The sequence below is a fragment of the Rhinichthys klamathensis genome, unplaced genomic scaffold, assembly GCF_029890125.1.
Source record: "Rhinichthys klamathensis goyatoka isolate OS25496 unplaced genomic scaffold, OSU_Roscu_1.1 h1tg000104l_1, whole genome shotgun sequence".
NCBI lineage: Eukaryota > Metazoa > Chordata > Actinopteri > Cypriniformes > Leuciscidae > Rhinichthys > Rhinichthys klamathensis.
The window spans coordinates 2,038,145-2,053,815 of NW_026606643.1; the positions used below are offsets into that span (position 1 = coordinate 2,038,145).

Below are 15,671 nucleotides of genomic sequence, written 5' to 3' on the forward strand. Positions count from 1 at the left end.
AACACAGTATATGCCAATGTTGTTTTCAATAAAAAAAAAACATTTGAACAAAGCAAGCCGATCCACTTTTCCATGTTGATAAGAGCATTAAAATGAGAAAAAAAATAATGGGACAAAAAGAAATCAAGAGACATTTAGAATAGATAAAAATGTGCGATTAATTGCGATTAATCGCGAGTTAACTATGACATTAATGCGATTAATCGCGATTAAATATTTTAATCTTTTGACAGCACTACTTTAAACGCTAGCTTTGCTATTGCTAGCCACTCTGAAATTGCCTACCCTATCTTTAATATGGGTCTCACTTTTTTTTTTTTTTGTGCTTGGCCCCATTGATGTACATTTTCATAACCCATGTTTAGACTGGTGTAAATTGTTTTTAAATATCCTGAGAATTAGGAGCTAAGTAAAGGTCTTGATCAGGAGTTAAGAGATATGTTCATTGTTATAACTGTCATGCACGTCTGTAAACACTGTTGCATTTTGGTTATCAAAGTAAAATCTGTTGGTAGGGACATAAGTTGAATTATTGAACCAAATTAAAGATATATTAGATCCAACTTTGGTTACACATTATCCCCAAGGTCAAATTGATCCAATTAAGCCCCACTGTTATAATGCAGTAACTGCATGTTTTCAGCAGTAACACTGCAGGGACATTAGCCAGTGCACGGATAAAAACCTGACCTTTGATCACATTGAAAATACGTATCTGTCTGTCCACATCAGTCCATTCATGTTGTCTGGACAAACACTGCTAAGGAGGTATGTCCATGCATCCCTATTATCCTATCATCATCAGTTTTTGGACAGACAGAAGCATATTGCTTCATTTGAATGCGGAAGAGTTTCTTCTCACGCGCACGCGCGTTGTGTGGCGCTGCATTGAACAATGCAGCAAACCTCACTGCGCCTGTGCGCGGCTGCAGGGCATGCGGCTATTTTTAGAAAATGACGTCATCCTGAAATAGAGCGAGTGCGCGCACCCCCCTCCAGCTCCCCCTCCACCCTGTTCGCTGGGATTGACAGGACGCCTGCAGCAGCAGCACCCCACAAGACGAAAGAAAAAATAGTAATATTCGGGCGAAACTTGGAGGATTTCGAGGGCTGGGAGGGGAAAGAAAGCGTTACAAAAATATATAGACATTAAAATATATAGATAAATCTGCACCTTCAACCTTTGGCTCGCCGTTCCACCCTCACGTGCGCGGCTGCTCCAGATTTTGCTCGCGCCTGTGTGCTGACCGGAGCGCGCGCTCTCTCTCGCACAACCAGTGTGTTCTGCCGAGCAACGACCGAACCCGGTACGGACCGACAGCCTTTGACCAGAGAGGATGGCAGATAGGGAACAACTGATCCAAAGAGCCCGTCTGGCGGAGCAGGCGGAGCGCTATGATGACATGGCCTCTGCGATGAAGCTGGTGGGTCATTATTAATATAACGTTACATGCATTTATGCACAATCAGTCCTTAAGAGACGATTGCAATATAATAGATTCATTGAGTTTTTTATTCTTTTAATAATGCTCAAATATGGGTGCATTTCTAGTTTGTACAATTAAAGAAGCTTTCGCTACTGTCACGAGCAGCTCTTTGTTATATATAAAATATGCGGTGTTAAAGGGATAGTTCACCTCCAAATGAAAATCCTGTCATAATGTATTCACCTTCATATCGCTGCACATTCATTGGTTTGTTTCTTCCCTGAAACACAAAAGGGAGAGATGTTAGGCAGAATGACAGTCTAAGTCACCATTCACTTTCATTGAATGGAAAACAGATGCAGTGAAAGTGAACGGTGACTGAGACTGTCAGTAACTAGCACTAGCATTCTGCCTAACCTCGCGTTTTGTTTTTTGTTGTTTCAAAGAAAAAAAATAATGCGGGTGTGAAACGACATGATGAGGGTGAGAAAATAATGAAATGGTTTTCATTTTTGTATAAATTTAAACCTTTGAATGTTGGGTAAAACCCAATTTGCATTAAAAAATTAAGATATATGAAAATAAGTAATCAACAGACAAAAACGGGAGGGATGACGCTACATAATGCTAATAAATTGTAGGTTTCGGTTCGGTATCGAGCAAATCTGTCATTACAGTGGATGAACATAGGCGGCGATATGACACCCTCAGCCACATCCATTGTGTATCTGTGTCTCTGCGAAAATGGGATAAAATCAACAATAGCTACGTTTTAAACAATGAAAGCTGTTATATAGTCAGATAAAACTTTAAAACATTATTCAACAGCTCATGTTAATTTGTTGTCAAAATAAAGCTCAATATGTGAGTTAGCAGTGCAGCATCAGCTGTCTGGTTTGACATCTGAGCACAAAGGATGAAAGTCAGTCAGTCAGTCAGTCAGTGTGGGTCAAACAGGACACGGGTGCTTTTTTCAGTGTATTGTTTTTTATTCTTACTAATGTAAGCAACTTTACCCTACTCACCTGTTTTGATTAGATATTGTCATTTTTATGCCTGTTTGACATTGGCGTATTCAGTGTAGGATCCCATGGCCATCAAAAATATGTCTTTCAAGATTTCTGTTTGAGAGTAAAATCTTATTTTAAAAATTCTATCTTATTCAGTGATCATAAATTACATGATGTTAATTTGAAATAATGTAATCATAAATGTTTGGGTTTCTTATTCACATTGCACTAGGAATGTTAATATATCAGTAGCTATATGGGGATCAGTGAATATTAACCTTTTTTGTTAATATCATTATTAATTATTATCATAACAGTCTAAAACTCAATTTTGGCTGTAAATAACTTAAGGATTTCTTCCAGTTCAAACAAACCTTTTCTATTCTATAAAAATATTTGTAAACAGAAATTGCGCGCTTTATCTTTTATCCAGGGTCTTGATGGATTTTGATCAGAACACCTTTGTACAGCACCATAATGTCCCAATTTCAAACAAATATACGTTGCGAACATAATTGTGTTTATTGACCCAACATCTGGCCTTCTGCACCATCAGGTCACGGAGTTGAACGAGCCGTTGTCCAATGAAGACCGCAACCTGCTCTCGGTGGCCTACAAGAACGTGGTCGGGGCCCGGCGGTCATCTTGGCGCGTAATATCCAGCATAGAGCAGAAGACGGCTGCGGATGGCAATGAGAAGAAGTTGGAACTGGTGCGTGTCTACCGAGAGACCGTCGAGAAGGAGCTGGAGTCAGTGTGCCAAGACGTTCTCACCCTGCTGGACCAGTACCTCATCAAGAACTGTGACGAAACCCAGCTAGAGAGCAAGGTCTTCTACCTGAAGATGAAGGGCGACTACTACCGGTACCTGGCCGAGGTGGCCACCGGCGAAAAGAGGGCCTCTGCCGTCGAATCGTCCGAAGGCGCCTACAAAGAGGCTTTCGATATTAGCAAGGGCATGCCGGCCACCCATCCCATCCGCCTGGGCCTGGCACTCAACTTTTCCGTCTTCTACTACGAGATCCAAAACGCACCCGAGCAGGCCTGCCAGCTTGCCAAGGAAGCCTTCGATGACGCCATCGGCCACCTGGACAATCTGAACGAGGACTCCTATAAGGACTCCACGCTCATCATGCAGCTCCTGCGGGACAACCTCACCCTGTGGACCAGCGACCAGCAGGACAGCGAAGGAGGGGAAGCCAATAACTGAGAGATCAGCCATGTCCGCTCTCACTTCTAGCTGTAGTAGCACCCGTCTGTCCCTTCTGCAGTCTTTTTTGATTCTATCTTATTTCTCTCTGTCTGCTCCTTCATTCTCTCCCTTTCTTCTCCATTGCATCTTCCTCGTCTCTTTGTGACACCTCCCTGCTCTTCTTTGGTTCCTCAGGGCAGCACTTCTGACCCTTCATCGCTCCTTCACCTGTTTTACCCCTTTTCCGCCAACAGGAGGCCGGTACCCAATCTGGAACCGTTCCACTGCAGAAAAGGTGGTTCTGGGATGGAAAAATGCCGTTGGCCTCTAAAACCTGCTGGTCTCGAACCTAAAACCAATAATGTCACATGTCTGCAGCAAGATTTCGAAAACAAATACAAGACGCAAAACAAATCTAGCCCCCAAAACAAAATGTATAAAGCATTCACTTCACACGTTTTCTTTTTATTCCTTATACATTACTTGCGATGTAAAATGCATTGCAATTCTTAATGCCACCTGTGAGAATCTTAAGCAAATTTGAAATGCTTATTTACGAATATCATACATGCAAATTGACCACTATGGAAACTACTATGAATTTTAATATATAATACTCATAAATACAATGATTCAAATTACTTTGGATGTTCAGATGTAGTCCTAAAAGATTCATAAAAAATGTGAATGATTTTAGAATATATCTGCAAATTGAATCCTATTCATTTTGTTAGTTATATATTGCTTGCTAATGATATAAAGATGCTAAAATTGGATGCTCAAACGTATTCTCAAAACACAGCATATAAAAATATATAACGGTGTATCTAACATTTTCTTTCGCTATATATTTGTCATGATGTCCTTAAAACACTGAATCAAATTACTTTGAATGCTTATATATATTCCCAAAACTCGTATAAATCAAAAAGACAGTCAAGCGGCACGTTTTCTTGTCACGGGTCAGTTATGTCACTGCACTCAAGCTGGTTCTGAGACCATTTTGGTGAAAAGGGGGTATTTATTCACCCTCATATGCTCTGTTTTCCCACCTACTTTTCTCCTGTCCTATACTTTTTCTGTATATGATTCTCCTCTTTCCTCCCACAACGAGTCACTGATAGGGCTGTATTACAGAAACTTTCTATCTTAATTCTTGGTTAAAGAAATTACCATGGTTAGTAAACAGAATAGATAAGGTAGGATGCTACTGTAATACAGCCCTTGGCCTCCACGTGACATTTATTTAGCGTATACTTGTAAGGACTCGATCTTCGCAGAGACTCTAACACTTATTACAGGATGACATCTTGAGTATGTGGCACAGTATAGTGCTAATGTTACAGCTTACTACGTTCTTCTTCTTCTTCTTCACTTGTCTTTGATCTGTACCTCCATCACTGCTTAGATGTGTTTGTCTGTCGTCTCCCCAATCTCACCTTGTACACCTTGCTAGCCCTGTGAATTGTGTATGCCTGCTGATCTTGAAACAGTATGTGGTCATCCAAAATGTGGGCGACACTTTGTTGTGAGACGCAGTGATCAAGAGTCTTTTGATTAGGATTACATATGCAAGGTTATGACAGAATGACATTAAAGACATTGCTTACCATGGGAACTCTCAAAATGCTGTTTATCTCTGGCACTTTATTATGGTTACACACATTTATTATCAACTTTACACTGTTTTGAACTCTTTCACACACACATGGCTTAACAATATTGGTTTTCTTGCTTATAGGCAACAATAATCTGCATTCACAACACAATCGCATGACTATTCGTAACTATTTCACATTTCAAATTCGTACTCGATCTCATTCATATGTTTTTGTACAACCTGCCGACACTGAGAGTTTGGTTTAGAGGTAGCAGGTTAATGCTTACAATCTTTTATTACAAAACGTAAATTTTCCTATGAATCACTTTGTGGGAATTTGTATGAAATTGCAGCTTTGTAAAATACATTTTCTCGTGAAATAGAGTTGGCAAATGAAGCTGAATTAAAATTCATTTTAATATGAAGTCTGCTCAGGACAACTGTCCTGATATCATAATAAATAAATCAGCCTCATTAAAATAAAGAAATCCTTGATGAGAAAAGTTTGACGATCTTTACTAATAAAATATATATTTTTTAACAAAACTTCTTATAAATATCTGAAAAACTTGCTGAAAAAATAAAGTCATGTGGTCCAACCAACATGCAGGGAAAAAAAGAAACAGGAAATGACATCAGACTAGAAGACTGCTGTGGAGCCTCATGACTGTGGGTTAAGGTCAATAGGTCTTTTAAAATATCAGATCATTTTACCTTTTTATGACAAGCCAAAGTATTATTCTCTGGGTGTAAAATGTCATGTGGTGCGACTCCCCAAAAATATAATGATATTAATAAATTAATAATAATTCATGATATTTGAATATATATATGGTATTTCAAATTTCAAATGGATTGTTGAGAAGTCGATGAAGTTGATATATATATATTTTATATATATATCTCTATTTATATATATATCTCTATTTTATATATATATCTCTAAATAGTTATATATATATCTATTTTATATATATATTTTATATATACTTAATTTTAACAAAATAAGAGGGATCATGCAAAATGTTATTTTTTATTTAGTACTGTCCTGAATAAGATATTTTACAAAAAATATGTTTTCATATAATCCAGGAGACAAAAAAAAAATGTTTTTGAACAGGATGAAGATTTCCACATTTTTCGTATTTTGTTTAAATATACACTCACCGGACACTTTATTAGGTACCCCATGCTAGTAACGGGTTGGACTCCCTTTTGCCTTCAGAACTGCCTCAATTCTTCGTGGCATAGATTCAACAAGGTGTTGGAAGCATTCCTCAGGGAGTTTGGTCCATATTGACATGATGGCATCACACAGTTGCCGCAGATTTGTCGGCTGCACATCCATGATGCGAATCTCCCGTTCCACCACATCCCAAAGATGCTCTATTGGGTTGAGATCTGGTGACTGTGGAGGCCATTTTAGTACAGTGAACTCATTGTCATGTTCAAGAAACCAATTTGAAATGATTAGAGCTTTGTGACATGGTGGAAGTAGCCATCAGAGGATGGGTACATGGTGGCCATAAAGGGATGGACATGGTCAGAAACAATGCTCAGGTAGGCCGTGGCATTTAAACGATGCCCAATTGGCACTAAGGGGCCTAAAGTGTGCCAGGAAAACATCCCCCACACCATTACACCACCACCACCAGCCTGCACAGTGGTAACAAGGCATGATGGTTCCATGTTCTCATTCTGTTTACGCCAAATTCTGACTCTAACATCTGAATGTCTCAACAGAAATCGAGACTCATCAGACCAGGCAACATTTTTCCAGTCTTCAACTGTTCAATTTTGGTGAGCTCTTGCAAATTGTAGCCTCTTTTTCCTATTTGTAGTGGAGATGAGTGGTACCCGGTGGAGTCTTCTGCTGTTGTAGCCCATCCGCCTCAAGGTTGTGCGTGTTGTGGCTTCACAAATGCTTTGCTGCATACCTCGGTTGTAACGAGTGGTTATTTCAGTCACTGTTGCCCTTCTATCAGCTCGAACCAGTCTGGCCATTCTCCTCTGACCTCTGGCATCAACAAGGCATTTCCGCCCACAGAACTGCCGCTCACTGGATGTTTTTTCTTTTTCGGACCATTCTCTGTAAACCCTAGAGATGGTTGTGCGTGAAAATCCCAGTAGATTAGCAGTTTCTGAAATACTCAGACCAGCCCTTCTGGCACCAACAATCATGCCACGTTCAAAGTCACTCAAATCACCTTTCTTCCCCATACTGATGCTCGGTTTGAACTGCAGGAGATTGTCTTGACCATGTCTACATGCCTAAATGCACTGAGTTGCCGCCATGTGATTGGCTGCTTAGAAATTAAGTGTTAACGAGCAGTTGGACAGGTGTACCTAATAAAGTGGCCGGTGAGTGTATATATATATATAGAGTATATATATTCATTTCGTACTGCCCTTCGGACGCAACAGAAGATACTAATGTTTCCCGAAAGACAAATTAAGTACAATTTACCTTAATCTTCAAAATCAGTTCAATCATCGGTGAATGTTTGAACCTTTTTTAATAGTTGTGTTTGAGTCCCTCAATTTACCTTTTTTAAGAAGCACTCAAGGTGCAAGGAAAACATGTTGATTACATGATGTTTGCACTTTGCACCACATTACATTTTTAAAATGGTATGAAAGTTTTTCAAAACCATATGAAACAACGCCAACATCGATGACATTGCCTTCATAGGAAAGCTGTTTCTGGGGTGGAGATGTTGATGGAAGACATGTATTACGAACTTAAATACAGTCTATTTTGATAACATTAGAATTCATTAAAATGCTCCTGTTGCCATTTCTGAGAAACCCATTAGTCACCAGCTCTTTGGTCAGTGTAATCTTGCTGTTTTTGATTATGCAAAAATTCTGGCAAGAGATGCCTTTAACAGACCATAAATATTGATATGCAGGAGTTACATTGTATATGATCAATTTATAATAGTACAATAATAGTGAATAAGTTGAAGACCGTGCAGAAGGTCAGGTGTTTATGATTATAAGACCTTACGTCTTAAAGATAAATGTCCATGGCTGTGACGAGATATGATGGTATTTTCAAATGCATTGTTGAGAAGTTGATGAAGCCAAAGATGTCTTTGTCAACCAGACCTTATGCCATAACTATGAATTTCCCTGTTAGATTTCCCAAAAAAACAAGATAGATAGAGAACTTTTAGATTTGGCTGCTCAACAAATGGTATCGTGATATAACCAACAAGACATATATTCATCTACTATCTGAACCTGAAAATGTACAAGGCATCATTGGTTAATGATTGATCCTTTAGCCGCACATTCAGTGTTGTAGCAGGTTTCTAAAGAAAAATGTGGTTATCTAATGAACTAAAAGATAGTGGCAAAAAATAATGCAGTTTCCTTGTTGATACACCCAAGAATGACGTTTCAACAGTGTCAATGGCTATTGCTCCGTTATGGTCAGTAAATCTTGCATTTAAGCTTATACAGTATGAATAAATGCCAAGGGTTTATGAAAGTTAAACTTTGTTTTGTACCAAAAGAGCATTTAAGGCTCGAGATTTGGCGATTAGCATGATCCTGTTAGCTTCTGCTAGCAGATGTTAATTAATGCTGCTCAGTATAATATTTAACTGTATAATTACACTGTAACAAAGTCACCTTGAAATTCAGTTTAAGAATTAAGTCAAACCATGTACGGCTCATGCTAGCGCTGTCGGGAAAGATCCTATCCCCCTTCCTCAATCAAAAATGTAGAATGACATCTTGTTCTAGCTAACCAGAAAACAATCCCTACACGTCCAACTATGCCTACTTCCATCCTATATAGTAGGCGAAAAACATCAGATAAGAATTATGTCCGAATTTATAGGCTCAATCAGTTCCTTAGTTCAGTAGTCAGGGCACTTGTCAGGGTGTTGGCCATTTTAAGTGCTGTCTCAATCGCCAAATCATTCCAGCGCACTGAAACATTTTCTCCCTAAAAAGTCCCACAATGCACCATGAATACAAGGGAGCATCGATGCTCTCTATAGCTGCGTCTGAAATCGCTTACTCTCTTGAGTAGGTACTTATTTTGTAATTACTTTGTGACCAATAAAAAAGTATGTTCTAAATAGTATGAATGTAAAACGGATGGCATCATGGGATAGTAAAGTGTTCATCGTAGGCACTCTTCGGATTTTTAGCCAGAAGTATTAGGTCATCCGGGTACTTTTTTCCAGGTACTTTTATGAATACTGTGATTTCAGACATCCTTCTTTTGTCACTTACTGTTTTTCGCCTACTTTATTCTTTAGTTCTGATATGCGAAACATAAATTACGTGAGCCAACTCACTACACATAATGACATGCTATAGATGTTTTTTAAAATACAAACCATTATTTAATTATATTTCAGCATTTAAACATACATCGCTAGTCAGGTAATGAACATAAACTAGCTAACATAATGTTTTTTACGGCTGAAATGTTGCATGTATATGTAACAAGCAAAGTATTTATCATATTGTATACTCTAAATAACATTAAAAAATAACGTCAAAAAGATATCAGTTCTGTTGTTGTTTATAAATGCCAGTAGTGATGTTGTACAATGGGGATGTTGTCAAAGTGCCGGAAATAGAGTCATCAGTGTCCCAATGTATAAGGACCCACTGAGCGTCCTTACTGTCCTTAACAGTGCCTGAATTCATGTACACGATATACTGATTCAAGAAAGCTAGGGAGCTGTTTGAGACGCACTCACTTTATTCATAAAACCGTAAGCGAAAAGTACCCGGTTGACTGACTACTTCTGGCACATCCAATGAACACTTTACTATCCCATGAGGCCACGGGCCAAGTGTGTCCGACTGCATCTCGTAGTACTACAAACCACGTTCCTTTTAATTACGCCCCCTACCTCAAGTTACGCCCCCTACAATGCAATAGAGTGATGCAGGTATGACGTCACCTTGTAGGCCAACCGGCAGGTAGCATCACACTGGTTCCCTCGATAAAGACCCAATAGGATTTTCCCACAGGCTTTTGGATTATCGCAAAAAAAAAAAAAAAAATCTTACTTACACATTTTGTCCATCAAGATAATTTTCACAGATGAACACAACTTTTATGTATTTTGAAGCCTAAATGCAGTCGCCAGAAGTAAAAACCTAAGCTATTCAAACTACACCACGGTCGCTCGACTTCAATGTCACCATCACTAAGCTTCCGACAACTCTTTCAGTTTTTATCTGAAAACATTTTCCCAGAAAATGTAAGTTATTAAGTCTATTTTATGAGAGCACAATTATAAGCATAACGATGCTGTAAAAGCAGACTAGTGTCCCCGACTGCTTCTGTAGTCCCATTTAGCCACTTGTTAGACCGCCTTTTTCAAGACACATAATATCTGTATACAGAAAATAATATTAGTAGTAACAGAATAGTAATTAGTAGTAATAGTAACATAAAATATTCACGAGTGGAGTAATACTTATGTATTTTATGTTGTAGAATAAAACCTAAAAATGTCTTGAGCTTGTGTTCACCACAGACCTTATTTCAGCTGTTTAACAAAAAAAACCCATTAAAAAAAAACACTGACTTCGGGACGATGGAACCAGAAGTGCTAAAATGCAACTCGCTTCCGCGTTTTGGCCTACGAAGTGATGTCATACCTGCACCATGTTATCAGAGCCCCTCTCTCTGAAATCGCTGATGTCGCCACTAGTACTGCTCTTCTTTTACTTAACTTTCCTCGCTTTTTAAGCTTCATTATCGTCACCTAGTGATAAGGTATACAAATCGTATAACATAGATCACCATATGCCGTCGTCATCCTGTTTGTTTTCATTCATTTTTAAGGTATTTTAATTATGAAACTATATACAGTAAAAAAAAAATGATGGAAGGGGTAGGTTTAGGGTAAGGTTTAGGTGTGGGGGCTAGGTTTTTAGCTATATAATTTAGCTAAAAGCTTTAAATGAGTCTATTCATTTGATAGTATCATTTATTTTATATTTTACTACTTCTGTTATTTCATACATAATAAGATTCGAAAGCAATAAGCTCGACAAACATTTCATGCATAAAATATAAAATAATTTACTTCAAAAGATTGTTTTAGTCAATGACATTTACGCTTGTTTCTTCGCGGGACGTGTAACTTGTTGCAGGGGTGTGGTTTGCAGACAGACCCTTCTCCCACGGGAGAGAATAAATGAATGGCAGTGCAACGACACAACTGATGCTGTAGTAGATCACATGACAGTGACAACATGGCTGGGGTAGTACGTCCGGTAACACTTTACTTGAAGGGGTGTGCATAAGACTGACATGACACCTTCATAATCATGACATGACACATGTCATGACGATGTTTGAGATGTCTTTGTTATGACACCTTGACATAAACCAATACATCATAACCTGTCAGTGTCTTTGTCATGACAACTTGACATTACTAAGACAACACAACCTGACATGACATAGCAGATTAATTATCAAACTTAAGAAACCACTTAGCTTCATGGGTTAACATTAAACTGTCAGGTGGTTGGTTTTGACATTGGCTGTCATGAGGCCATTATAACATTTTAATGACCAGTGTAGTGAGCTCAAGAAAAATATTCATGACACAGTTATAATGGCCTTATGACAGCCAATGTCAAAACCAACCACATGACAGTTTAATGTAATGTTAACCCATAAAGCTAAGTGGTTTAATATTAATATATTTGTATGATTAAGAATATTCTTAATTAATTTAAATACACTGTAAATCAGTTTTCAGTCATTTTTAATCAGGCACTGAGCAGCTAACCTTTACAACTTTCTCAGTAGAACAGAATAGACATTGGCAATTGTATCGCGGGTGGAAGGGTGATTCATATCCATTAAATGATCCATCTGTAGTGTTGGAGCCCCGTATGCTAAATTTAGTTTGATGTTTCATCAGCCATTTTCACTTTCTATTGTCTTCAAGATGCAATGCCACTTTGCACCTCAGTGTCCTTATAACCAGTGTTGCAGTGTATACACTGATGTCTGGACCATAAATTGCAGTAGTTGATCTTTAGCTGACTCAATGAAACCCATTAGTTAAGATGCAGGTGATGTGGTTGATGAAATGTGCTTTTACACATTACAGGAGCCCAGTTTCACACTTCCCACTATATAAGTTGATCATTAATGATTCTCAATCTCAGATTTTGACAGCTGTAAGTCACAAACACACTTTTATAATTAACTCTGAGGAGGTCACACCCATCTGTAGACGCACACGTATAAGTGAAAGCGTGCGCACACACGGTCACACACCTGCAGGTGAACGTTTGAGTCAGGTGTCTTTACCATCGTGTCAGAGAGGGACGCAGTGTGGTGCTCCACTTGCCCTGCTCAAACACCATCAAAATGGGGGCAGATTATTTGGGATTTTCTTATCTCCGCAATGAGAACAGAAGAAATGTCACCATATATATTAACAATCCAGCGGACATCTCGGTGATTGTTATATATTTTCTGGTGGTTCTGGCTGTGGGAGTATGGGTAAGTGGCCAGTAGTTTACATTTTTACCATTGACAGACTTGTGAATTGTTAACCTTGCGTCAACAACATATAAATGTAAAAGGGCAGTGTGAGATAAATTTGAAGAAAGAATGAGGATTCTGACTGATTTTGCAAAAAGTTTATAATATAATATAATATAATAAGTGGAATACAACAGGGGTGTTTTTTTGCAAAAAATCTGAAATCTATCAGGAAAAATTAATTGTTGCAATGGTCTTTTTTGTTATAAATGTTAAATATTAAACACAAAAAAATATATATATATTTTAAATTATTACTAAATTATTTAAAATGTTTCATACAATACATTACAATATTATCAAATCAACTCATGATTTTTTTTTAGTCTTATTTGAGGCATTATATTACTGGCATTGTTTTTTTTGTTTTTTTTTAACTATATTTGAACATTTTAAAACCTCTTGTGAAATTTCAAACATATTTGATCAAACAACAAACAAGGCCATTGAACGCCAATCCATCAACACTTTGAGACTGCAAATGTGATGTTATTGTGAAATGTGCCTGCAGGTATGACGTTATATAAAGTCAAATGTGATTGTATCTAAAATGTTTAGTGCTGGAACTCTTCATATGCTGAATTTAATGCCTCTTTCTGTTCAAAGGCAATGGTACGGACCAATCGATCCACAGTAGGAGGCTTTTTCCTGGCTGGCAGAAGTATGGTGTGGTGGCCGGTAAGAAAATGGACCTGGATGGTGGATGACCAAGCTTTAAACCTTAAAAGCATTTTGTTTTGTGCTCCAGATGTGATGGACATAGACAAAATTACATTGGCTGATCATTTACTACATCAGTAGCGATCAATCAGTGCACAACATGTGGTGCATTTTCTTTCATAATGTACTACGTAAGAAAGACTGAAACAGCCATAAAAGTAAGAGCTGATTATCTAACTATCAATAGCCTGACCAATGATTTCACTTTATTACAGATATGGCATGATAATGACCTTGACTGCCCCTCCATTACAGAACCTTGATATCATGATAGGGTGAACGAAATCTTTTTATTGGGCCATAATGCACTGATGCCAGATGCAACCCACAATTCGTTATAGCTGATATGCTTTGCTCATGCATGCAGTATTTATGGAGCTATCATGCTTTGGTCCATGCTAAAGTTATCACTCTATATGAAAGTTTGAAGCTTTTTATTTGTTATTACAAAGTTCATTGTTCTAATCGTTATTGTTTGAGTTACACCTCAGGTTGTGCACAAGAAGCTGTTTTTATAGCTTATCATCGTGGTGATTGCCAGATATAGTCAAACAGTAGACAGAGTTAATATATTCTGAAGACGCTTCACATACAGTTCCCACAATCCTTTGCTAATGACTTTTGTAACCATTCTGACATGCAAAAAGGTAGCAGATCACTTAGATATGGATTTCTGTTGGGTTTACCCCTCACACTGAATATGTTTGTTTATTATATATAGCACAACTGAAGTATTTAAAACTTTTTTCAGATTGGAGCCTCTCTCTTTGCAAGTAACATTGGAAGCGGGCATTTTGTGGGAATAGCAGGAACTGGAGCGGCTGCTGGTATCGCCATTGGAGGCTTTGAGTGGAATGTATGTTTTAAAAAATGCCTAATAATTACATTTATGATACGTAATAATTATGATGTGTGTCATGAATTTATGTTTTGGCCTACTAAAAAAACGTTTTAAGTATTTTGCATATAAGTGAGCTATATTATTGCAATATGTTTATAAATAATATTTTATTAGTAATTAAGGAATAATTTACAATAAATATTTTTTAATACAATTAATCATTTATATTGATCAAAATTTGCAGAACTTTAATTATTATTTTATGTCTACTTTTCAACACAATAAAAACAAAAGTATAATTATTTATTAAAAGGATAAAAGTATACTATGCATTACTATTATTATTGTTATTATGGTACGATATTAATAATATATTAAGGAACCAATTAAACATCAGTGTTATTTTAATAATATTTATATAGTGTTATTGTAACGTGTGTAACACAGAGAGTAACAATCCATATAAGCACAAGTTTATTCGAGAAACACAAACGCAGAATAATCCAATCCAAGAAACAAGAGTATAAATCCACATATCAAAGGCAGGAGAGCAACAACAGGAACACACATACAGGATCAATGATCAACTGAAGCACAAAGGTTCAAATAGACAGGTTAAGGAGGGGCTGATTAGGGACAGGTGTTGGTGATCAGTAGTCATGGGAACTAATGAGGGTAACAATGGCAAAAAAAAAAAAAAGTCAGGCAAGACAACAAGGGAAACAGGAACCAAACACAGGAAGGTAGCACAGAAACAATAGGAACTGAGAATACATTTCAACATAAAAGTCCTCTCAAAACACAAGACAAAACCAGGATCGTGACAGTTATAGTATTTATTATATTTCTAAATTAGCTTTTATTTGTACATTTTCAGGTTTCATTTGAATTTTATTTTAAGTTTTAGTCATTTTGTTATGCGCTTTTGTCATTTTATTAGTTTTAATATTCCTATTTAGCTATAATTTATTTTTATTTCAGTTAAAGTTTTAGTAATTTAAGTACTTTATGTTTCAACCAGTATCACTAAAAGCATTTATAAAACAAATTGCCTACCATACCTTTAACTAACTTTTCAATACGACATTTGCCTCAATAAACTTTAAATTACTGCTGATTAGTACTTAGTAAGGTAGTTGTTAGTGGGAAGGATTAGGGATGTAGAATATGGTCATGCAGAGTAAGGCATGAATATGTGCTTCATAAGTACTTAGAAAAAGACCATATCCTAGTAATATGCATGCTAATAAGAATTTTACCCTAAACTAAAGTGTTACCCTACCATTTTAGTTAAAGCTGCAGTCCGTAGTTTTTCCTCTTTGTCGCCAT

The 15,671-nt window shown here is 37.3% G+C and overlaps 2 protein-coding genes across 2 annotated transcripts in view; both read left to right on the plus strand.

Annotated features, from left to right (window-relative positions):
• The first annotated feature begins 990 nt into the window (after positions 1-990).
• Positions 991-3,905, plus strand: ywhah (tyrosine 3-monooxygenase/tryptophan 5-monooxygenase activation protein, eta polypeptide). Its single transcript, XM_056253314.1, has 2 exons — positions 991-1,424; positions 2,994-3,905. Exons 1-2 carry the CDS (start codon positions 1,338-1,340, stop codon positions 3,645-3,647), a joined length of 741 nt encoding a protein of 246 aa, XP_056109289.1. The 5' UTR covers positions 991-1,337; the 3' UTR covers positions 3,648-3,905.
• Positions 3,906-12,490: 8,585 nt separating this feature from the next.
• The window catches only part of slc5a1 (solute carrier family 5 member 1), a 37,507-nt gene continuing 34,326 nt past the window's right edge, over positions 12,491-15,671 (plus strand). Inside the window, exons 1-3 of the mRNA XM_056253298.1 lie at positions 12,491-12,739; positions 13,388-13,459; positions 14,253-14,357. Of these exons, the coding sequence (XP_056109273.1) occupies positions 12,605-12,739; positions 13,388-13,459; positions 14,253-14,357 (312 nt within the window). The 5' untranslated portion in view covers positions 12,491-12,604. The remainder of the gene's footprint in view (positions 12,740-13,387; positions 13,460-14,252; positions 14,358-15,671) is intronic.

What these genes read in the sequence shown, in the direction of transcription:
- ywhah (XM_056253314.1), top strand. Translation starts at nt 1,338, where the DNA reads ATGGCAGATAGGGAACAACTGATCCAAAGAGCCCGTCTGGCGGAGCAG. An exon ending in TGGCCTCTGCGATGAAGCTG is followed by an intron (nt 1,425 to 2,993) that starts GTGGGTCATTAT and finishes CTGCACCATCAG; the next exon opens with GTCACGGAGTTGAACGAGCC.